This window comes from Nymphaea colorata, chromosome 1 (genome assembly GCF_008831285.2).
Source record: "Nymphaea colorata isolate Beijing-Zhang1983 chromosome 1, ASM883128v2, whole genome shotgun sequence".
Taxonomy (NCBI): Eukaryota; Viridiplantae; Streptophyta; class Magnoliopsida; order Nymphaeales; family Nymphaeaceae; genus Nymphaea; species Nymphaea colorata.
This window is the reverse complement of record NC_045138.2, coordinates 36,557,437-36,580,595: the sequence shown is the minus strand read 5'-3', so window position 1 is coordinate 36,580,595 and position 23,159 is coordinate 36,557,437. Positions and strand designations below refer to the sequence as shown.

The 23,159-nt window shown below is 39.5% G+C and overlaps 2 protein-coding genes across 3 annotated transcripts; both read right to left on the bottom strand.

Annotated features, from left to right (window-relative positions):
* Positions 1-76: 76 nt before the first annotated feature.
* Positions 77-7,026, bottom strand: LOC116256831 (uncharacterized). Of its 2 annotated transcripts, none has more exons than XM_031633334.2 (7): positions 6,881-7,026; positions 5,964-6,114; positions 3,710-4,615; positions 3,443-3,625; positions 1,101-1,192; positions 927-995; positions 77-814 (listed from the first exon to the last, which is right to left on the bottom strand). In XM_031633334.2, exons 2-7 carry the CDS (start codon positions 6,100-6,102, stop codon positions 344-346), a joined length of 1,860 nt encoding a protein of 619 aa, XP_031489194.1. In that variant the 5' UTR covers positions 6,103-6,114; positions 6,881-7,026; the 3' UTR covers positions 77-343. The 2 variants fall into 2 exon arrangements, with proteins under 2 accessions (XP_031489194.1, XP_031489203.1); XM_031633343.2 differs by having other exon boundaries at positions 472-777.
* A 3,418-nt stretch (positions 7,027-10,444) lies between these two features.
* On the bottom strand, positions 10,445-12,681 carry LOC116256840 (heat stress transcription factor B-4d-like). Its single transcript, XM_031633355.2, has 2 exons — positions 12,373-12,681; positions 10,445-11,336 (listed from the first exon to the last, which is right to left on the bottom strand). Exons 1-2 carry the CDS (start codon positions 12,619-12,621, stop codon positions 10,725-10,727), a joined length of 861 nt encoding a protein of 286 aa, XP_031489215.1. The 5' UTR covers positions 12,622-12,681; the 3' UTR covers positions 10,445-10,724.
* Between the last annotated feature and the right edge of the window lie 10,478 nt (positions 12,682-23,159).

Genomic DNA, 23,159 nt, shown 5'->3' with positions numbered 1-23,159 from the left:
TTTATTTTATTAAACCATTTACTGTTGTACTTGGTATAAACCATGCACTAAGTCAATCAAACCAATCGGTCAAAACTGCTTCTTAATTCCCTTCTTCTTTCATAATTTTATCTACAGCCAAAACCAAAAGCAGCGTTGGCTAGGATCTTGTGTGCGTCTTGAAGAACACAAACCCAGCCCCCTGCAGCTCCCCAGCTCGCAGAGATCAAACCTTTGCTTCGACCTAAGCTCCTCGGAGCCGTCCTGAATCCAGCCCTCTCAATCCCATGTGTTCGGTTTTGTAGAGCCCTTCAAACTGTCAGGCTGCCTGACACTGCCATCAGCCGTTAGTAGCCACAAGGCCTTAAGCTTCGGTCCAGCGCACAGAACCACTAGCTTTGCTGTTACGACCAGTACCCTGATTTCTTTTGGTCGTGCTACAGGGAGAAAGAAACATGAAGCCATTGCCCACATGAGTAGTCGAGAAAGGCGAAGGAGACCAAAGCTCATCATCGACTTTGATATAAACCAACTTCCAAAGTGCAGAGACAACAAACAGGACCCGAGGCCAGAATTTAAAGATACAGACTCGGTTATGCCAAGTATCTCTAACAGTATGAAAAGGATAAGGTGTTACAGACCGAGGCCAACAGTTCTGCCATCCCTCCGCCTCAGGCCTGCAGTGTATTGCTTCTCTAGATCGAGTTGGAGTTCTTTCTGCTTCTCTGCACGAAGAGCACTGTCCGCACCATCTTTGTCTTCCCCTGCATGGTCCAGCTTTGGGTCGCCCTTCACACCCTACAATTGGCCAGATGTACCAAGGCAAACTCAGGCTCTAAAAATGTGTTAGTAGGGGTCAAAATGAACTAGCGAGAATCCAGTACGAAACATAATATATATTACAATTGGTATAACTTAAAAGATAGGATAGGAAATTCAAAAATTACCATGAGTTTGTTGAATTTCTCTTGGCGTTCCTTATCAGAAAACAAAGCCATGTCCCAGCGGTTGCCAGACTACAGCATAAAAACGGAATCTTACAGGTAAGAGCAGCTCCAAAGGGAGAGCTATAGGTTAGAACAGCTCCAATTTCAATTGTAGAAAGCATGCAAGAAGTTTACCTCTTCCACCGTAGCATTCTTCTTATTCCCCCATAATAATTTTTTCTTCTGTTCTGTAGACAAGTAACCAACCCCTACGAGATTTTTGTTCACTGCCAATGGGTAGACGATCCTCTTTCAGTAACAAGAAAGCCTTGGTCTTTACCAAGAATCCGATACTAAAACCATGAGATTGTTCACTGGTAAGTGACACCTACATATGTTGTCAAAAAAACAGCAGTGCCAAACCCTTGAACTGGACTAGCTGGACACTAATTGGTCCAAGTTGATGCAACAATGATAGAGGATAAATTGAGCAAGAATCAACAAGGAAGGTGAGTTTCAAAAATTCCAATACCAACAAAACATAGATCAAAAAGAACAATTGGTATAAAAACCTTCCAAAATTGTTCTTCGTTTGGGCTGCTCAGGTGCCTATGCTGCAGCCAGCAGCCTGCTTACTGATGTGAAAATACCACCAAGGTTATATGTGTGTCTCGAGCAGGAGAGAGAGAGAGAGAGAGATCGCCAGTAGCACATCTTAATATTCAAGGCCAACCCATCAACCCCTTGGATCATATAAGGAAACAAAAATGACAAACACCAAAGTGCCAGCACATGGATAGGTCGTAGGATATTTTTCTCCCCAAGACAGCCGCCATCCAGACAATAGTGTTATATAGAACATTATGTGAGCAACTATTGCCCTGGTTATCAGTACATTACAAAATCAAGAGGACCAAATCCAACCATCAATTAGCAGGAGACACCGGTTGATTTCAGAAGCATGACGTCAAGCATAATAAAAAAAGCCCAGCACTTTGACATGGTTCATTCCCTAGACACTGTGCAGTCAAAAGAGAAGTAAATACAAGCAAGTGCATCTAGCAGGACAACACCCATTTCAGGTTATAGATATTTAAAACTTGAGGTTTTATAGCAGATGCCATTACTAATTATCTTAATTTGTGTCCACATCAAGAAAAAGTAACTAATAAGTCATTGATGAAAACATACTTCCCAGAAGACAACAAATCATTTGAGAAAAACTATCTTAACTAGATCTTGGCAGAAGCCTTGGCACATAGATGCATACACGCATGCCCTACATTCTAACCAAACATTCACTAATGCAAATCTGTGTTACAACAGGAAATATTTTTACATATGTTGCAATATGACATTCATACAAACAGAGTCACAGAAATTAAATAAATGCCCAAATAATGCAAGCCAACTTAATGTTGACAGAAGTGGAAGAGGACTAGGGTATCTCTGATGAGACAGCCAATTCCGCGATATGCTACTCAATTCCACGAAACAACGTGGAAGTCAATGATAGGTCCAGTACTCATCAAACTAGAAGGTGCCTTTCAAATATGAAAACAGAACCACCAGTGCTGATGATCAATTTTAAATGGAGCCTCCAACAGAACAGAAGCACCAAGGGTACAGTGTGAAATGAAGTGGGCATAGATGCAGCATTCATCAGCTGAAGTGCAGGTCTACATTCTTAGATGTGGTCTGCCACAACCAACTGGGTGGTCCATTTGGACCATTATTTAAGTTTTAGTTTATCAAGTAGATTTTGGGCCCTGTTTGTATGACAAGGGACCGAAATTTGGTTTAAAGAAAACCAACTTTGAACCCCAAACCAGGTTCTAGCAAACATGTAACAGAATTTTGGTTTTAAAAACAAAAGAAAACTAGGAAGTAGGAAAATAAACTCCAACCAAATTCCTAAACTTACACAGACGACACTAGTGAACATCAATCCCAGATGGTAGGTGGCTGGAAAATATACCAACAACATATAAAAAAATACACTTTTCTTTCCTGGCCATTTCCAACTGGTGATCAACCAGACAGTGCCAGGGTCCAAACATTGATACCAGCCTCCAGCCAGAGATGGCTAAAAAGCTTTGCATCCTCACTAACGGTTATAGAGATAGAGTTGCGAATTAGAGAAGGTTATTATGGTTATGGGAAGGCAGAAGTGAGAAAAAAACCACTATAGTGACGTTTTAATAGCGGTGCACATTTTCATCACTATGGATATAGTGAAGGGAAGAAGTGTTTGAGAGTAGCTTGATTCCGAGCCTACAGATCATTTAAGAAAATTTCTGTAGACATGAAAAAACATAATCTTTCAGGAACAAAGCTTTCATGAAATTCAAAACAAGGATATGCACAAGTCTGACAGAAGGAATGAAGCACCAAGAATTTTGTTTAATGATGTGGATCAAAATCATGGAACAAGATCAGAACTTGATGGTAAGATGCCATCCAACAAACAGCATAAGCGGGTATGGAACAAACCAAGATTCACCTGCCAAAAAAAAAATCCAAAGGGACCTGCTTACCTAATTCAGCAGCTTTCATTGCTGCAACTTTTGCAGCATTTAGATCATTTGTAGCCTCAGCAATGCTTGCAGAAGAACTGGGAGGCTCTAGAATCCCTTTGGAAGGTGGGTTTTCCAACTGCTTTGAACTAGATGAGGACTTCTCTTCAGTTCCATGTGTCGATGACCTTGAGGATTCCAGATCTGAAATAAGAGATATTATTTGCAGACCGATGGAAATGTACGTAAACGTATAAACTACTAAGTATTTTCATTCATGAGATGTACCATTTGCAGCATCTCCAATAGCCTTTTCTGATTGGGATAGTTTAACCTTCTTGTCAAATGAATTGTGCACATCCGTGTCAATATCTTTCTCATGACTTTTGCCAGTCTTCTCTTCACGGTCTCTGTACCTAGAAGTTTTGGATGCATCTTGCAAGTGTTCCTCCCTGCTAAAATGTTCCTTTACATCATCCATCTTCCTCCTTGACACCCTTTCTTCCTTTTGTCCATCCAATTCCATCCTGCTTCCATAACCAGCTTCTTTTAAATGATCTTCATTGCCATCTCTAAGAGCATTTGAGCTTCTTTTATGCTCCCTATGTATCTCATGGCTTGAAGAATGGTCATTCCTGTCATCTCTTGAGCTCCTTCTGTTATCAGTTCTATCCTCCTCTCTTCCATTCCTATCTCTATGTCTATCCCTATCCCCTGATCTGTCCTTGTCCAGCATGCTCCTCTGCTTGCTTCTGGAGTAATCCTCATCCCTTCGGTGCTCTCGGTCACTATTTCTACTTGATAGTGCTCCATCATCAGCATTTTTATCTCGAGAGAATCTGTCTGCCCAATATCTGTCATCCTTAGACCGATCGTGATCACCATCATATCTTGCATAATCACCACGACTACTACCTTTTGAATCCTTTCCATACCGAGAAGATGACCTCCCATAGTCCCTATCTTCGTCAGCCCGCCTATGAGATCTTCCATATACATCATACCTGCGGTCAACATGTGAACTCTCATATGAGTTTCTTCCCGAAGACCTGTAAGAACTGCTCAGTTTGCTTGAGTGATTATGACCATAACCCTTGTCAAAAATTCCATCATCCTTCCTTTTCCGCCTATCATCTGCATCCTTTACGTCCCTGGAGTAAATTGGACTCTGACGATGCCCTCGAGTTGGACTTCCTAACGAATGCCCCAAAAAGGAAAACAAAGATTGTAAACAATAATACCATCATATACAGACAATATTTGAGATTTTAGTAGTTCAAGCTAGCAAGGAAAAACACAAAAAATAGTGAACATGAAAGGGATTTACTAGCTAATCAGAAAATGTTGTAATTAGATGCACAGTGAAACAATAGCCGAGACTTTCACAAAACAGTTGGGCTTCTTTTGAAGCTGCAATTTTTAGGAGAAAAGAAGCCAAGCTTGAATGAATCTGAATCCAAGTTCCTTCGCATGCTCAAGATAAGCCTAAGATTGATCTTGAACTAGTTTATTCTCAAATTTTCCAGACATATCTACAGAAGATAATAAACATAACCCATAAAAAGGAATATGAAAAATTTAAGTGGCAGAAGCTGAAGCAGCTACTTTCGAAGTAACAGAAAGAGAAGCAACAATTGGAATGGGAGAGTCAAAGTTGGAAAGAGGACTTCTCACTTCTTTCTCTCATTCAAAACCAGGCATGAGACTTTCATCTCTCATGGATCCTAAGTGATAAAAGAAAGAAGAACTCATTTTCTTATCATTGTAGGAGCTTGATCTTAGAAAATGGCTCATGTACATTTTAGAAGTTTAGTCATGCTGAGATGTTTAGACAGGTATCAGGGAAAACATCGGACTTTAATTGTTTTTCCTCTTTTCTCAACCTTGGTGTTCCCTCTTGGTGACTGTCCAGATATGACAATAATCCCACACCCCTTTTTCCATGCCTTCCTGTCTTGATGAGACCAGACAAAGAATGAATAATACCACAATAAGTTATCCTAAGTTCAAAAAGGTGAGGGTTGACAAAGCCTGCCCATCCGCCCATGTGAAGATCCAGGCAATCATGAATACATGACAATGACCAAGTTTGCCATCTACAAGAGAACAGCAGTTATAGATACCAAGCAGCAGGCAATTGATCAATGAGGTCGACCCTTACCATGAACCATATCATAGCTGTAAATTTAGGAAAATTAAAAAATTGAACCGGAAAATCTACAGACCTTGCTCTTGTGAACAAAGTGCAAAGATTCCTATAGGCAGCCAGTAATATCATTTCACTGTGATCTACTTTTGATTCAAAAAACAAATGGAATTTAATTTGTCAGTTTCCACATGTCCAACATTTTAACAAAAGTTCGAGGTGTAATCTTTTAAAAGTTAAAACTGTGCCTCCTAAATCATATCATAGCACATATCAGTGAAAATAAAAGAAACAGCAACATGGAGTACTAGTCCAACTGACAAATTAAAGGACTTTCACGCCTATTGGTTGGACCTTCGAATACAACACAAAGAAAAATGGAGCATAATATCACACCGCTTGAGGAAGGTGACGCAGATCCAGAGGCAGGTGAGTGCCGCCTATATCTCCGATTCACTGCATCACTGGCTGGCTTCCGAAATGATGGTTTAGCATCCGAACTATCAGGAGATTGAGATGCCAAAGTTGAATCCATTGTGAAAGAGACCTAGATAAACATCATATTCTCCGTTAACTTTGCAAATAAATGTAGCATACTGTAGGAGAAGGACCCCAAAAGAAATTATGTATTAGCTTCCAGAAGCAGTTAAAGATTCTAGACACCATAAGTTCTTCTCTTGTTCACCGGTAGAAATACAGGTGGGATCCGAAATTCATCAGGAAATAACGCTAGAAAATAAAACACTTCTGAGAAACAAATTTACAACGCAGGATTGACATGGATGCAATGCTAAGAAGATCTTCTTGACAAGATCGGCGGAAGCAACTCTAGGATGAAATAGACGAACACAAACAATGCAAAGGAGAGGCAGTCTTCGGATTCGATGCTCTATGTACTTACAAGAAAATCTCAAACAAAAATAGAGGAAAGCAATCTAGCCAACGTAAATTTTCTTCACCATTATGCCTGGCATCCTTCACTCAGGCCATTCGACTTGGCTTATGAAACAGCCTACGAACTTCTTCCCAACAGACCTGCTTTATCTAAAACACGATCCACAACAAACTTCGCACTGAGAAGCCAGTTATTCCAAAAACCCTAGCTCACAAATTCATCACGAATGACTCGAAATAGTCAACGTACTGAACCCAAACCAAACAAGACAACCACTGACGGTGTTTAACCTAGGAACAAGAAAAATAATGCCCGAATTTCATCATGTCAACCCCTAAAGAAAGCGCCGAGAAGGGCCGGGACCCTAGGAGAGGCAGAAGCGATAACGGGAAAAGGAAAAGAAGAACCGACGTCTTACCGAAACAGAAATTCAGAGATAGACAAGATTGTCCTCCTCGCTCGTTGCCCCCAGGAACGAGTTCGCCAACAACACGAGGCCGGAATGCATCAGCAGAGAGAGGAGAGGAAGAGACGCGGGGAACGAACAGACCATCTCATTTATAAAAAAAGAAGAGAACGGGTCAGGATTAGAGGGGAAAAGCCCGGGTACGGACCTCCACGTAAGTTTAACCTTGTCCAAAACTAGGTTTTGGAGATAAAACTTGGTTTTGCTTGTAAAACCAAGCTTTGGGAGTGTTTGAGTCTTTAAATCTGGTTTTGACAAAACCTGGTTTTAAAAAAGAAAAGAAAACCTTGAACTCCCTCTGATTATCACAAACAACCAGATCTTTTGTGTGTCACCCAAAAATATAAACTAATTTTTTTAAAATTCATTAAATAAAACCAAGTTTTCACAAAACGGGTTAGATGAGAATGTCATCTATATACCCTCTAAAACTCTTTTGGATTATTTATTTTTTCATTCATGTTTGTTGTGTTCTTCTCGGATATGCCACTAACATGAAATGAAATGAGATAAGAATACTTGCTAGTGCCAGAGATAGGAAGCAAACGAAAAGGGGGAAAAGACTAGAGGTGGTAACATGAAGATTTGAAGTGTAGATCTTTATGTCTAATCTAAGACGTTTAGCTTGATGAATCATAAGCGTTAAGGAGTCTAAAAACTGACTATTTAACGCAAGTTTTTGTAATGCATTTGTCCCAGCAAATCGACAATTGAGATGGAGATGTCTAACCATAGGTTTTGAGATGCTCCCGCCACTCTTATTCGGATAATGAAGTCGTGTTAGCATGCCTATTACTTTTGCTCTCAACAGATAATGTCATTAACGAGCTTGCTCAGCTTTGAAGTGATCCTACATTTTTAAATGTTTACTTAAGGGGAAGTGGCTTTTGCCTGAAGGTCATACTATTCTGCTTTCAAAAACTTACGGTACATTCTTCAACTCAAGGGTTACGTTTGCCTCCATTTACAACTCAAAAGAATAATACAATGATGTGGGCATCGGGCCGGGCCAACCTATCCTGATGCCCAACAAAGTTGGGTTCAGGTTAGTGAAACAAGCTCAGCCTACTTAGTTATCGGGCCGAGCCTGACATCAACTTTATATATGTCTGGTACTTGGTTCGTCCACCCATATTCAAAACATTTTATATTTCATATTTTAATATCTCAAAAACCCTTAAGTGTTGCTAAGAGTGCCATCAACGACATCTAAGAGTACTATTAGCGACACATGAAGAGTTATGAAGAGTTTTTAAGAGAGTAATGGAAGATGCACCAAAAGTTTTTAAGTAAGCCAATTATTACTAGTATCATTTGCCAATGAATATATATATATATATATATATATATATATATATATATATAGTTAACCAATAGATGAGTTTTAAATATATCAGATCGAATCGAGCCCCTAATACCCAATTGAGGCTAGCCCAGCCTAGCAAATTCTTTTAATCAGGCCCACCCAAGATTCAAAAAAGCAGCCTAAGGCCATCCATCACGGACTGGGTACCCCTCTACCCATTAAGTACCAGGCCTGTTGCCCTCTACCCCATTAAGTACCAGGCCTGTTGCCCACCCTTTGAGTGTGAGTACACGCCCTTGAGTCAATCTTCTAAGGTGCAGTTGAGACATAAAATGATAACTGAGAAAAATGGGAAACCCTTTTTAAGTCCAAACATTTTCTTTCCTTTCTTCAGCGCAAAACTTCACCGTTAAGAAATTACCTTGACATGCTTGATGGCCTATGAGAATTACCTTCATCAAAATGAAAATTGTATAACCAGACAAACACAACACGCCCAAAATGATTTCAAAGAAGGGAAAATAGATGAAGAATCCTGGAATGGGTGCAGTGAGGCCTCACCAATTTGCAAATTTTGGGAGGCGACAATTCCTAATCCTGGAAACCGAACGTTAACAACAGGATAATTTGCCCTGCTTCTAGTTTGATCGATACCGGTGCAAAGCAGCGCAGAATCGCCGATCGCTGCCTGTCTGAATGAAACAACTCCCTGCATTTGGAAGGACGGTAACGAGACAGAGAAGGGTAGTTTTCCTCGTGCAGGAAGAGCGTCGATTTTTTTTGCGGAAGCCTGGACTTCCTTTGAAGCCCTAGCGCGATTTTTATTTGTGGGGGCGGATCGTGATCGACCTTGACCCAACCCATAGAGAATCCACTGATAGACGGTTCTGGATCTGTTTGGATCTAGCTTTTATCAATCCGACTTGATCGAACTTTTGAAACCGAGTCGTAAACCGTCGGGAGTAAAATTGTAATCGGCTCGGGTCAGGTTACAATCCTGTTTTGAGTTGTTTTTCACAAATCTAATTATATAATAAAACAACGAATTAAAATTGGCAATTTTTAGAACTGTTTAAATTTTAATATTTTGCAGTTATTTAATATATTAATTTGACCAAATTCGGCATCGTAAGGGAACTCTTTTGTTGGCATCACAAATTGGAGTTTCACAACCTGAGTATGAATCTTGTGTATATCCCTGAATTGTTATTTTTGTATTTTATATCACTAAAAACCATTGTAAAAAATGCATTTCACTGTTAAAAACTGTGGGCAACCAATTAGCCGTCGTGAATACACTTTTGCGGTAGTTTGAATTGATACAAAATAGAAAAGTAGCCGTCCGACCATAGAAATAATATACACTGTACAATCAAATCATGACTCATAACGTCTGATTTTTGCAATATTGGGTAAGGATGTTTGGATATAAGCCCGAAGGTTGAACCGGACATGCATGGATCTGAGAAATTTTATTCAAGTGCATATGTTCATAATTTCGATCTGATGATACCCATTATCCGACCGTATGTTCATGTAAAATCACATTCGGATATGAATCTTGTGTCCGACCCGATTGTCGTTTAGAACGAGAACATCTTTTCGATATTCTGCTCCTCTCCAGAAATGCTTCGGTCGGTCATTTATCTAAATCACTGACATGACATCCCTTAGAACCAAACCAACCTTCAAAAAAAAATCAGACCATGACCAACGATGGCACCACTGATGTGGTGAGCAACTACCGTTTCAGAATCGTTCCCCTTACCTTGGAAGTTGTTATATCGATCAGTGTCGGTGTCAATCTCAGTTTGTATGATTTAGAGGAGTAGCATTCACAGGAATCAGAATCAATCGCTCCCACTTAGCTTTATATGATTTAGAGTAGTACTCACAGGAATCAGACGCACCTTTTATGCATTCACATGCTCGACCAACTATGTTATACCCTTCAACAAACAATGACACGGCTGGTCATCAGTTTAGATACTGTTTTTTTAATGGGGTTACTATTCATTCATTCCATGTCATTAAGTTTGTCATGGTTTAATAAACAGTTGCATAGTATTTGCCATACGCTAAACACAAAACTGCTGGGAATCTCTGTCTTCTTTTTCTTTTGTCACAAAGCTTTTTAAGTGCCTTTGGGACCTAATAAAATTAGTAAACTTAAAGCAAGAACATGTTGGGGGAGCCTTAATGTTGGAATCTCCACATCCAAAATCCACACAGCCTTTGTTAGCCCTATGGCAATTAGCTCATACAATACATTCAGTTGCTTCTCTCAGATCTTTTAGAACACATATGAAACACGAAGCGAAGTTTTTGCAGTGCGGCCATGCTCGCTGAAACTCCATAGGCGCAGCTTCACTTAGCCCCTAGAAATGGCTGCGTGGATAATAGACCAGCCTTAGGTTGACCCAAGGAGCCAGACACGACCCAGTTGAGTTGATACTCTGTCCTGTTTGGGGGTTTAAACATGGTCGATGATCAACCAGTTGCAGCTGAGTGCGTTCTCTTCTTGCCATGGAGAGGAACCCCAAAGAGCTTGACGTCGTCTTCTGCTTCTTCTTCTATAGTGAGTGAGTTGGTGCTGGTCAGACTGTTGTTCCTTGTAGTTCCTTCAGGGGAGAGCCTAAACTCTATGAGTCTCTGATGGTGAAGTGGCAGTGGAGGGTAGGCTGGTAAATTTGGTGGCGATGCTGGTTTCACATGGTTCTGAACAAAGTAGATGATGTCTTTGTAGAGCTTTCTCATGTGGGACAACTCTGCCAGCAGCAGGGAGTTGGTTTTCCTCAGCCTCTGGTTATCCTCTGTGAGAGATGACAGAAGGTCAGTGTTGCCTTTTGGAACTGAAGTGTCCCTTGGAGATGGTGATGGTGAATCCCACCAGTTAGCTTGACCGTCCGAGCTTAATCTGATCCATGGGTATGGTGCCGGTGAGTTTGGATGCTCGTGGATCATGTGAGGGTGGTGATCATGCCGGTGACCCGAGAGTTGAGCTGCCTTCCTTCTGTGGATTTCACAAAGCAAATGCTTCTTTCCTTTCCTGAAAAATTCATTAGCAAACTCCCATCTGTCTGGAACTATCTTCCTGAATCTCTGAAACAACAGAAAGAAGGCCAAGTGACAACATGAATCAGTTTTACACAGCACAAAATGCCATTATCACGGTCCAAAGCATGTAAAATCTTTCTAAAGTGAAAAGGGTCTAAGCCCCATTCCGAAAACCCATGATGAAGAAGAAGAGCAGAACTAGAGATCGCAAGTATGCTGTATGGAACTTGATGTAGAACAAAGAAATACTGCATATCCATCTAACCATGGTTGATCTGGTAGTACACGAATCAGTTTTGAATGAGAACAGATATCTGCAACAGCTGGCAGATCAAACCTAAAAATGTTGAGGATATTTAGATTTGATCAAACCGTCAGGGTCTGCTATATTAAGTAGATCACTTTTAGATCAGAAACGGAGAGTCTTTGAAGTGATTGGCAAGAGACCAAAAATGTTGAAGATCACATTTGGAGTTGCTTAAATCATGTGAAAGTGGCACAGGTTTGCAAGTTTTGCACCAAAATCTGCTTATTCTACTAACTTTTGCAGATGAACTCATGAGGTCCTCATCTGGTAGTGGGCGGCTCCGTGAAATCGCCATTACAATGGGACCATGTTCAAAATCAGTATGTCCATATTTCTTGCCAAGAAGGTAAAACTCGCGGTATTTTCTGGCGGACAACTCAGGACTTGAGGTTTTACAAGCGCAGATCATCTCCAAACCCTGAGCACGATCAAGATGTTTCATCAAGATGCTATTTTCTGTTACCTTTGGTTGAAATGGATTAACAGATGCAAATCGTAAAGGTCACCCAGCCATGATTACAGATTCCATTTTTCATGAAAAATCTGCTTTTGGCGCTCTCTAGAACTTGGGGAAGGAAACGCTGTTGATGCAATTTACAGCAAAAATAAGAGCTAAAGAATTTTTGTTTTAAGTTGAACTATACATTATGATGAAAACTGGAATCTATTTGTTGAAGAAGTTCAGCTATAAAAGAAAAATATAGAAAGAGATCAGAAGAAAAAGAAGTGACGAAGATGAGGAAAAAGAAAAAAACAGAAGATGGGAGTTCTTACATATGTGTTAAGCTGCCTAACAAAACTTGAGAAATTGTTGTGCTTGAAGTAGTTGGGGAGGAGGTCTCTAGCGAACTCAGGCGGCCTCCAGACGACGAAGGTGGATCCATCTTCACCCCATGAAACAATGTCGTCGGTAGAGTTGTCGTCAACAAGTTGGTAGGTCTTTATCAGGAAGGGTGCTGGCACTGTTTGGTTTGACTCCATTGTCACCAGCATCCCTTCACAGCTGCTCACCAACACACCCATGTTACAGATACCCACACAAGCACACCTCTACTTTATCCCCCCAGCAATAAGAACATTCACCTCCCTCCCTCCCTCTCTCTCTTTCTCTCCCCCTGTGCCATCATCCTCTATAAAGTTCATATACTCATTTCACTCTCCCTTTTCCTGTCATCATCCTCAATAAAGTTCTTATACCTCTCTCTCTCTCTCTCTCTCTCTCTCTCTCTCTCTCTCTCTCTCTCTCTCTAAGTTTGGATTGTGGCCATCATGTGTTAGCTTGCGACAAAGATTGAGAAAAGGAAGCATAATAGTTAAATTACTGAGCAGCCATCAACCTTATCATTTCTACAAAGTGTGCCATACGCAATAATAATCTGGTATCCCAATGCTTCAACACTGTATAAGATTGTTCATTCCACGCACTATGGTGAAGCATCATTTATTGCAGGCGGCGTTCCAGCCAAGGATCGATCTTTCCATGATATCACATTGACAATTTGGAAAGCCTTCCCAGGTATATTCCGTGCCATAAAACATCTGCAAGACCAAAGCATCTAATACTTATATGGAAGAAATAACTTGCAGAACTCTAAGTATATAAGGAAGAAAAGCCTATAGATATTTCAAAAGTTAGTTATTTGATCTTGTAGACCGATCATCTATTTATAAATAAGAAATTCATCAGTTTTACTTGGTTTGCTTCCCCTTTTTAGGATGATCCACCCTATATGTGAAGATGATGATTTTAAGTGTAGTTTGGATTTTCCTTACAGTTCATTCTACGTACACGAGCTAACAGAAAAATTGAAATCGAGGGGACTTTAAGCAGATTCAAATAAATCAATTCTGCCTGTCACTTGCTGCCTTCCACCATTGTCACACGGTAATATTTCAACAAATTTTGATCCTAGTTACCAAACCACATCCAGTCCTTATATATATGTAGCTCTTAAAATACGTGAACTGGGTGAATATGAGAAGTATATATGGAGAGAAGACTTATTATGCGTCATTTGATGGACTTTATTATGGTCTACAAGGTACCATAAGTGAAGTTGTTTTTACAAGAAAAATATGTACTTTGCAACTATGTCATAGAGTTAAGAGTTGTCTTCTGCATGGCATCCTAAAGCAATTCGAATGCCGTGCAACAATCCAAATTAGAGCTCCATTCATATGTTAGCGTCAACGTCACAATTAATGGCATTCATGAGTTCACGCTTCCATGCATGATATCACTTCAGGTACTACTTCTAGATGAGAATTACACAGAAAAACAGATCCAATAATGCATCTTATTAAGGCCGGGCATAAACTAAACTCATGACTGAACTCATGCTGGAAAGTTTTGGAATATAAGAAACAAAACTCGGGCGCGATTGCTCGCTTTTGTTCTACCTCTCCCCCTACTGGTTGTAGCAACAATGGCCTAAGACGCGGAGTCATGTCATTCACAGTCCAGAATCTTGGAAAAGAAATATGTTGACAGGAGGGCCATGCCTGTGTTCAGGAGAATGAACCCATGATGCCGACACTAGGAATCCTTATGGTCCACATTTATTACTTTCATGTTGGTCATGTTCCAATGAATAAATGTACCGTATATAAGTTTTGAATCCTCCAAACTCAAGATTTTAGAGGCTCATGCAAGATACATGATGCCCAAAAGGAAGATGGGGACCATGAGAATCCCCTCTGTGAAGAGGGCCATGAGCATATTGGTCTTTTTGGAAGACTCTAGGGCCTTCGTTTCATTCCATAAGGACATGCTAATTAGGTAGATATAGGAAGTGGGTCCATTTTTCATGGTAAAAATTGTGTGTATCTTTCTTGGGGTGGTGACTTCAATGTGCACCCGTGAGTTAGAAATGAGGGGGAAAAGGAGGAATAAATTTACTTATGTTACTGTTGCCATGCTGCTTCTGTGAACCTTCAATTTTTTAAGTCTGTTTGACGTTGAGTTAGATGATAAGATTTAAAGGCGAACGCCATTGCTTTCCCTTTCGATATTAAACGGAAAGAAACAGCAGACGTGCTTTTTGCTCTTCTTCTTTCTTCCTTTTTCCTTTCTTTTTTTTTCTTTTGTATCACAGCTCGATCGTTTTCTGCGTTTTATTCTGTAGTAGAAAACAAAGGTCCATGATGGGCATAAAAGATTTTCTTCAATATCTTAGTGAAGAGCAGAAAAGGGTCTTTACTTTCGAACGTGGGTAGTCTCGCGCGCGTTAAAATGTAAAATAAGTTTTCTTCTTTGCGTTTTTCTTTATTCGGCATTTTCCTTTTTGCGAACTTTGATGGGAGAGAGAGGAAAAAAGAAGCTGGATGAAGCATCCATGGGCCAAGAGAGAACATGGTGCACTTTGTAATCTCATGGAAAGCAGAGGCTTCCTGCAGAACCGCGTTTCTGTACTGCCACAGAAAGCAGAATCCTTCAGAAATGCACCGAACACGAGGGATTTCAACAGACTCCACTATAGCTTACTTTTAAGTGTCACCGCGGTAAGCGGCTTAGTCAAGATTGGATCATGCAGGATCCACATCGCTGAGTTGATAATAGTTCAACTCTAAATTATGGATTTTTTGACACTTTGCTGTGTTTAAATGGTTTCATCAAAGCTGGACAATGTAGGATCCACATATCTGAGTTGATCAGAGTTCAACTGCAAATCATGCATTTCTGAAAGCCTTTTTTTTTTTTCAGTAGCAGTGCAACTACTTTTGAAGCGGGAGACATGGTCGCTCTCATTTAATCTGCTGTGCCCATGGTCCCATCTACAGTTGTGAGGTGAAGGCCCTTTGATTCTTTTGTACCTGCAGTAATTAAAATTTGTTCCGTTTTTCATGAACAGTGTTTTCTTGTGTCATAAATTCTTGAATGCATGTCATATTATTGACATTCTTGATTGTCGTCAACAACCCATCTAAATTAAAAGATCTTGCATTAGATTGGCCCCTTAGTTGGTAAAAGCAAAGCTGGTCAGAGTTGGTCAATAAGGAACCGATGACCGCATTGGGAGGAGCCAAACAGCTTCAAACATCGGGATTGTAAGAGGTCACTTGATTGGTGGAACGAAACACCAGCTACAGAATGGGTTGTTGTTGTTTCGTTTCATGCATCTCATTGTTCTGCCCAACTAAATGGCTCTAAGAATATCTCCATACAAGAGACAAATGCTTTTTACTAGATCTCAGCTACTGCGGCAGCGGGAATCTGCACCCTTTACGAAAATAGAGCTAGAGGAGAACATGGTGCGAAATCTGCTTTGTGGAAGAAAAGAGACTCCTTAGTTTATTTTACTTTCTAAATGCTAAGTTAATGGAGCAGCTATGACCATGCATACTTGATCTTGTAAGTAAAGGAGATCTACTACTCCAACCGACTGCATAAAAAGTACACACATTGAGGCCATCCTAGCCCGAGTATCCTTATTATTAAAAAGGAAAAGAAAAGTTTCTGTAATATTCTGTTAAACCCTATCCTCTAAGAAGTCCCAAACCTCCATAGTCCAGCAGTACTGGACAATCACCGTTGTAGGCTCTAATGACGTACTTTAATTTCCCGTATAGACAGTCTGAGAAGGAAGGATGTCCTCGCCTTACAATACCCATTCAAACGCAAACGTGGAGATCCTAAATATGTTCCTCAAGTTTTTAACTTGAATGTGATTTTTGTATTTTCAGTCTGACCAGTGGGGGAAAGGATACAATCCGCATTCAAACACAAACGTGGAGATCCTAAATATGTTCCTCAAGTTTTTAACTTGAATCTGATTTTTGTATTTTCAGTCTGACCAGTGGGGGAAAGGACAGGAAGAGAGCCGCAATTGAAACTATAATTTTTGCACCGAAAATGATTTTCCGGGTAATAAAACATTCCCTAGGGAATATGTAATGCGACGTGGAAGGGTCGAATGGGTGGTGGGGATGTTAGATTTTTTTCGTACTCAATTACATAAAACTTGTGTTCAGAATTTAGAAGAGGAAAACAAACATTATGCTCCTGTATCCTCGAACTTTTTTGTCGAAAACTTTCGAAACCCTTCTTTGCATATTGGAATTATGAGTTTTTCCAAACATTAGCATTCAATCTGAATACACATTCAAGGCAAAGTTGAATCTGAATCTGAAATATGAGTGCAAATTCTGGATCCAACAAAAACTGGTTAAAGGTAAAACATGACATTTAATTGAACGTGCAGATAGCATTGAGTTGCAAGTTTTCTCCAATCCAGAGTTGTAAGATCTGAATATTCGATAGATCCGAATCCGCTGTATGTTGTGTTTTTAGTTTAAGATCTGACAATGTAAGTGTAGAATACTTTCTGCTTTCGAAGCTTTTACTTCTGATTATATCAGGAGAAAACATGCTATTGAAGAATTCACAAGAATCTTGCTCCTTTGTCATCATTTTCCGCTTTCAAAACTTTTATTAAAGAACTGCACGCTATACGGTCCCCATATTGAGATAAAGGTTACAGGTGCGCACAGCTTTGTGCTATCGATAGGGTCAATAGGTATCATCAGAGTTCAACGAGACCGACCTTCTAAGCCTCTCTCTGTCTCTGTCTGTCTCTCTCTCTCTCAAACACACGTACACACACACACACACATACACACAGACATATTCAAATTCAACAAGCAGAATGTAAGAGACAAGCAGATGAAGCTATATGACTATAGGCGAAGGAGCAACAGCTACTAACGATAGCTTCATCAATATCCTTGATCACAAACTGTGGCAGAAGAATCCAAATGCGATTTTAACTATAGGCCCATTGTCCTTGAAAACAAACTATGGCAGAAAAATCCAAATGGAATCAGTTCTAGAAACTTGAGTCCCAACTAACTATTTCAAATTGGATAAACAAATAACTAAAAGACAATGTGTCACATAGAGAATAATTGCCCTTAGCAGAGAGAACAACATCCATGCCTTGGAGGCCCCCCACCCACTATCCCTTTCTAGTATATTCATGGGGCATGTGACTGGGTGTTCCCCCCCATAGAACCTTCTACAATTCCAATGCCATAAAATAATGGCGCCCATATATGCTCTTCTAAGACCGATTTATGTCATGCTGAAAGATACCCACTATGCATTATGAAAAGCAGAAACAGCAGGACCCCCAAAGGCTAGCTAGTGCAGTTTGCCAGGAAGCACATGGCATCTTTGAGACAATCAAACTTCCTTTTCTTTGAGCTTTTTCTTTGCTCTCTCTCTCTCTCTCTTGAAGGATTCTGTTCCTCCTGACAGGAACCAAGTTGCACCTTTGTCACTTAGCATTCAGAAATTATTTGATGGATAATGTTGTATTAGGAAGCACTAACACGCGTATAACTGGTTGGATCAAGCTAATTTTTCAATTTTAAGTACAGTTTGATCCATTTCTTAATGTGCTCCCACCAAGACAAAAAGCCAACTCATTTTGGTGGCTGTGCATGGAGATGTGGGGCTTAACTGTGAGGATGTGACATCACATAAATTACTATTTACAGCTTGATGCTTTGTTATTTTAAATCAAAGGTATTGACAAGCCAAATATATTTTTGAAGTGGAAAGCGCTTTTTTTTTTCTCCTTTTCAAATTAAACTTCAGAAACCACCCGGTACTCATAAGTGGGGATCCATGGGAGTGTCCCTTGCTGCAACATGACCAAAGTTCACTGTACTTTCCAGTTCCTCAGTGGGTTCATGGTTGGGAGAATTCCTACCTATCTGTTTGCAGCCAGTATTGCAGAAGAGGGAAGCGGATCAGTACCATCTGCGGCCAAAGCGAGTGAAATTATTTCTTTCTTCTACCTTTTTGAATTCATCTGGTATGTTATCAGTGGAAGTCCATGAGAGTGTTGCTTGATGCAAAACCAAAGCTTAATGTACTTTCTGGTGGCTCGGCTGAGGGATCAAAGCTGGAAGCGTCTCTACCAGGCTTCCAATCGCGCTAGCAACTAGAAGGTTGTAAAAGAGGATGATGGAAGTTCTACACGCTCGGCCTGGACAATCGGGGTGCTCGCAAAGACAGAAACACCTCTTTACAGAACGCAAAAGACTGTGTTAAAGGCTGTGAAAAGACATTCTTTAAGAACAACATCTAAAAAAATGAACAGAAATGCACCTTTGCTCACATCTGATGGGGCATCTCGTCAGGAGGTCCAAAAATATGAACAGTATGTTCAATCGCCAAGACTCAGCAAACCCTGAAAGAAGGTGGGGTTTCATTTGCCTATTCACAAAGGACTGAAAGAAAGAGAAAAAGGTGGGGAAGAAAAAGGCAAAAGCTTGTGTGCAAGATATGGGACTGCTCAACTTTAAATTTGTGTTCGCTTTGTTAATTATGCTTTATTAATTTAACGAAGGTGATTAGATTAATTTGAAATACTTTTAGATCCCTGACTCTCTTTCTCTCTCTAGCAAAAGTGGAGGTGGAAAGCTAGGCTAAAGTGCCCACTTGCTCAAATGCCGAGGTCAATGTACCCCAAAGTGTTCCAAAAAAGGTACAGTAGCTAAAAGAATGGGTCTGAGATGCTCTGTGGGAATGATAAGATCATCAGATAATCATTTACTCTCCGTTCTGCGCCCAAGTGGAATAGAATTTCAACCGGAGACCATTGCAATTTTCAGATCTTCAAAATCTTTATGCACTAGACCAAATCATACAACGGATATATAGGTGACAGAAGAACTCTTTCTCTCTCCCTCTCATGTGCGTGTGTGCGCACATCCACACAGAGACACGAGCGAGGCAGATGCTATAAATTTCTGCTGATCGGTGCATCTCCTCAGTGTTTGTACAGTAAAAGCACAGCTAGATGAAGGGACAGCAAAGATTTTTATTTTGTTGGCATACTGGAGCAAGAGTGAGAGAGAGGGAACTTCCAAAGCAATAATGCATATTCCGCGTATATCTTAAAATACGGAGCTCAGAGCTCAGAGAAGTGAGATTGCTGAGCATGACATTGAGATGAGGGCATACGTTGGACGTATCTGTGTCATCTCCATGTGGACGCCATTAAATTCAAAAAAACATGAAGTTTTTGGAACTTGGCATCATCATGCATGCACATGTGAACCAATCTATCTCTTTCCTCGGCTCCAAAGAATCTCTCTCTCTCCCTCACATGAGCCTATGAACACTGTTCAAAGCGTGGCTGTTCCTGCTCAAATTTTTGTTACTTCATGAGATCATGGATGATCGGGATCTCAAACTACAGGAAGACTGATCATGGTTCAAAATTATGATAAAATATTGATTTTCTACAGCAATTTTGCATTCATACGTCGAATTCATGTAAGCTGACTTCATCGGATTATAGTGACTACCCCTTCTGCAGCTTTCACTCAAGAGATCCAAACATGATATTTCTGTAAGTTCATTAACGTGAAACAAACGAGGAACCGCACAAAAGGCCTCCATTTATTTAATAGGGCCTATGAAAAATGACACAGTTAATTAATGGGTTTTATATATAGATATACACACATATAACCAAATTAACTTTAGAAAAGGAATATACCTACATACGTATAGCCAAATCAACTTTAGAAAAGGAACAACATGGGGAGGCAAAATTGAAGGTAGATTGGAAAAAAGCTAGCCATTTGGCAGCTACATCTCTTTTCTTTTTCTTGTTTTCTAAAAGCCATGATGATGCCCACAAGTGACATGTGTCAATTCACACAAAGTGAAAATCTCTGACACGCTTAACCTTCTTGTAATTTCATGTTGATTCCGCTGTATCCTTAGTTTTCTGATGGACTCCATTAGTTACTTGTCAATATCTTTCGTCGTTCGTGTTCTCATCTCTCGAGGATTCGTCTTCTCTGCATTTCCATAAGCCACCAACATCATAATCTTCAATTACTAATTGCATGACAGTTTTCTGGAAAACTTATATAAGCGCATTTACTCAAGCCGGAAAATTGTGTTTTACATTGTTCAAGTTTCTCTGTTCCATTTCATCATGCTTTGTGTGCTTTACTGGGTCGGTATTGAATCTATTTAATTAGATGATGCTCAGAACTAATCTAAAAACTAAGAAGGAAAAATACAAATCTAGAGACAGCATCAATTTATGTGGTTCCGCTATTTCGAGCCTACGTCCAATCTGAAAAATCTGTAGAGCACAACTGGATTTGCTTGAAGGATCTGAATTTGATAATCTAATGTTTTTGACGACCTTGAATTCTGTAGAATTAAAATTTTAGAAACAAAATTCCAACTCAAACTAGAATTGAAATGAAAATTCCAGCTTTAGTTTTATCTTGTGCTTGATAGTCTGAAATTTTGATTCTAAAATTTAAGTGTTTGATAAAATATGAATTAAAATTATAGAATTGATAAATTAAAACATGTGCCTTAAAAACAAGATAAAAAAATTCCAAAAATTCTAGGATCATAAGTCCAACCTTTAGGGTGGAACCACATTTTGGTGTTTTGAGTCATGAATGACGGAATGGAAACTGTTTTGCGATTATCATTTCCTAAAAAATAAGAATTTTAATTCTAAAATTCTACAATTTCAGCATCTTCAAGCACCCCCTTGTATAATACAAAACGCTCTTTAAAAGCTAAAAGTAATACTAAGTTGGAAGTACTTAGTACTGTAGTTGATGCAAAACTTAGATATGGTCGACCCGAAGTCAAATATTGGATACTCCTGGCCAGGGGCGGAACCAAGGGGGGCTCGCAGAGGGCCTGCCCCCTTCAATTTTTTTGTTTGTTTTTAATTTACATGTAAGTTTATGAAAATTTCACTTGTCCTATATTTGAAAAATGATATTTTGGCCCCTGTCAAAGTTTAGAAATTTTAATTCGACCTTCTTATAAAAAATTTCTAACTCAGTCCCGCTAAAAGAGTATAGGCTTGCAAACGGACATGCTTGTCTTCTCTAGAGTCTCTCGAGCATACCTGGTTTGATTAAGAAACAATATGGTGGGTGGATTCATCAACTTTAATAAACACTAAAAGAGTATGGTTGATCTTGCTCGTGCCCAAGAAGTGATGAATATGCCTCAGATCCTTCATAGCAAATTCATCATTAGTTATTTTATTGATAAGGCCTTTTAGCATGCTATGTGATTATTATTATGTTGTCCACATAGAGCAGTAAATAAACCATTTCGTCATCAATTTTCCAAATTATAAAAGTTGATGAATAAGCCCAGCTAGCTGCAAATACATTCAAGTTGAGAAAAGTCGATAATTCAAGCAGGTCAGAGGGAAGGGGGGGGGGGGCAGAGGGAGGGGGTGCCTAGGCCATGGCTCCATTCTGGTCAATGAAAAAAATAAAATTTACGTTGAAAAAAATAAAAATTTTTAATTGTGTTATGTATTTTTTAGATTTGAATTCAATTTGGCGCTACTCAGATCTAAAAATTAGACTGTCAGTCGTGCCTGAAGAAAATTTTAATTCTACCCCTACATTAAGGTGCATTTGTAAGAGTACAAACACGACCCATAACGCCGTTATTAGACGTTGTCCAGCCGAGACAAATGGAACAGTTGTCCACCTATCTACGTCCCTGCGTCGCCGATGCCAAACGTCAAGTCTCCTGTCTGTCCGCTGCAGGAGAGAAAAGAGAACACCCTTATTAACTTGGGGTAAGACGTAAGGATCTCTTTGTCTATGCCCCATTCTACCGTCGCCCAAACTTTATTGTCCTTAATTACATAATGGTCCACCATAACATTATCATCACAGTAAGTTTATTAATTTAAATGAGATTCTTTTTTATATCAGGAACCACAAGAAGGCTTTGGACGTTCTAAAATTTAAACTTCAAGGAGCACTCGTATATAAATAAGTAAAAAATAATAATATACCAATATGTAAATAAGGTAATTCTGTGGATGGTGTGCGTAATTGTCCACATCAGCCTGTAAGTGCTCCGCCACTCCAACAGCGAGCCTTTTTAATGTTCGGATGTGATGAAATAGTTGAGAGAATACCTGGGATCTGAAGTTATCTGTCCCGAAACCATGAGTCATCATCTTGTGTTTCGATAATGGTGAGAGCAGCAAGACCCGAGGGACGTTGGGTGACTGGAACATCTTATCGTTGTGAACTATATATATGAAAATTATTTGGACTCATTCTGAACCATTCATTTAAGTTCAATAGGTGTTGTACGAAATTACTTTTTCAAAAGAAAAATATTGTCATTTTTTTTTTTTTGATAAGTAAGTTGGCACAATATATCTTGTAAATTTTCTGACTAGAGACACTTTGTTCGGTTGAACGCTTTAAATTCGTTCTATATGCTTATAGGCAAGTTCGCGAGAGGGAAATTTCGAATCTCTTTACATCATTACATACATCTGACCAATTTTATCTAAGATTGAGTATCTTCAAATCATATTTTCAAACAAAAAATATAGCTTTCGTTAAAAAAAAAAAAGGCTGCCTTTTCTAGATTACCGGAATGTGGTTAATTGATGACAAAATGATTCAGGTGATGAACCCGTCTATATCATCTAGATTTTCTTAGTTACATTGCATTTTTTATTCATTGTAGGCATCCACAAACAAATGGTTTTTTTCAACTGCTTGAGCGTTATAAA

Excerpts from the sequence above, each read along its gene's own strand:
- LOC116256831 (XM_031633334.2), bottom strand. The coding sequence starts at position 6,102 with ATGGATTCAACTTTGGCATCTCAATCTCCTGATAGTTCGGATGCTAAA. Across the intron at positions 3,626-3,709 it reads TATTGGAGATGCTGCAAATG|ATCTGGAATCCTCAAGGTCA; the intron begins GTACATCTCATG and ends CTCTTATTTCAG. Across the intron at positions 815-926 it reads AGAAATTCAACAAACTCATG|AGCCTGAGTTTGCCTTGGTA; the intron begins GTAATTTTTGAA and ends ACACATTTTTAG.
- LOC116256840 (XM_031633355.2), bottom strand. The coding sequence starts at position 12,621 with ATGGGTGTGTTGGTGAGCAGCTGTGAAGGGATGCTGGTGACAATGGAG. Across the intron at positions 11,337-12,372 it reads TTAGGCAGCTTAACACATAT|AGATTCAGGAAGATAGTTCC; the intron begins GTAAGAACTCCC and ends CTGTTGTTTCAG.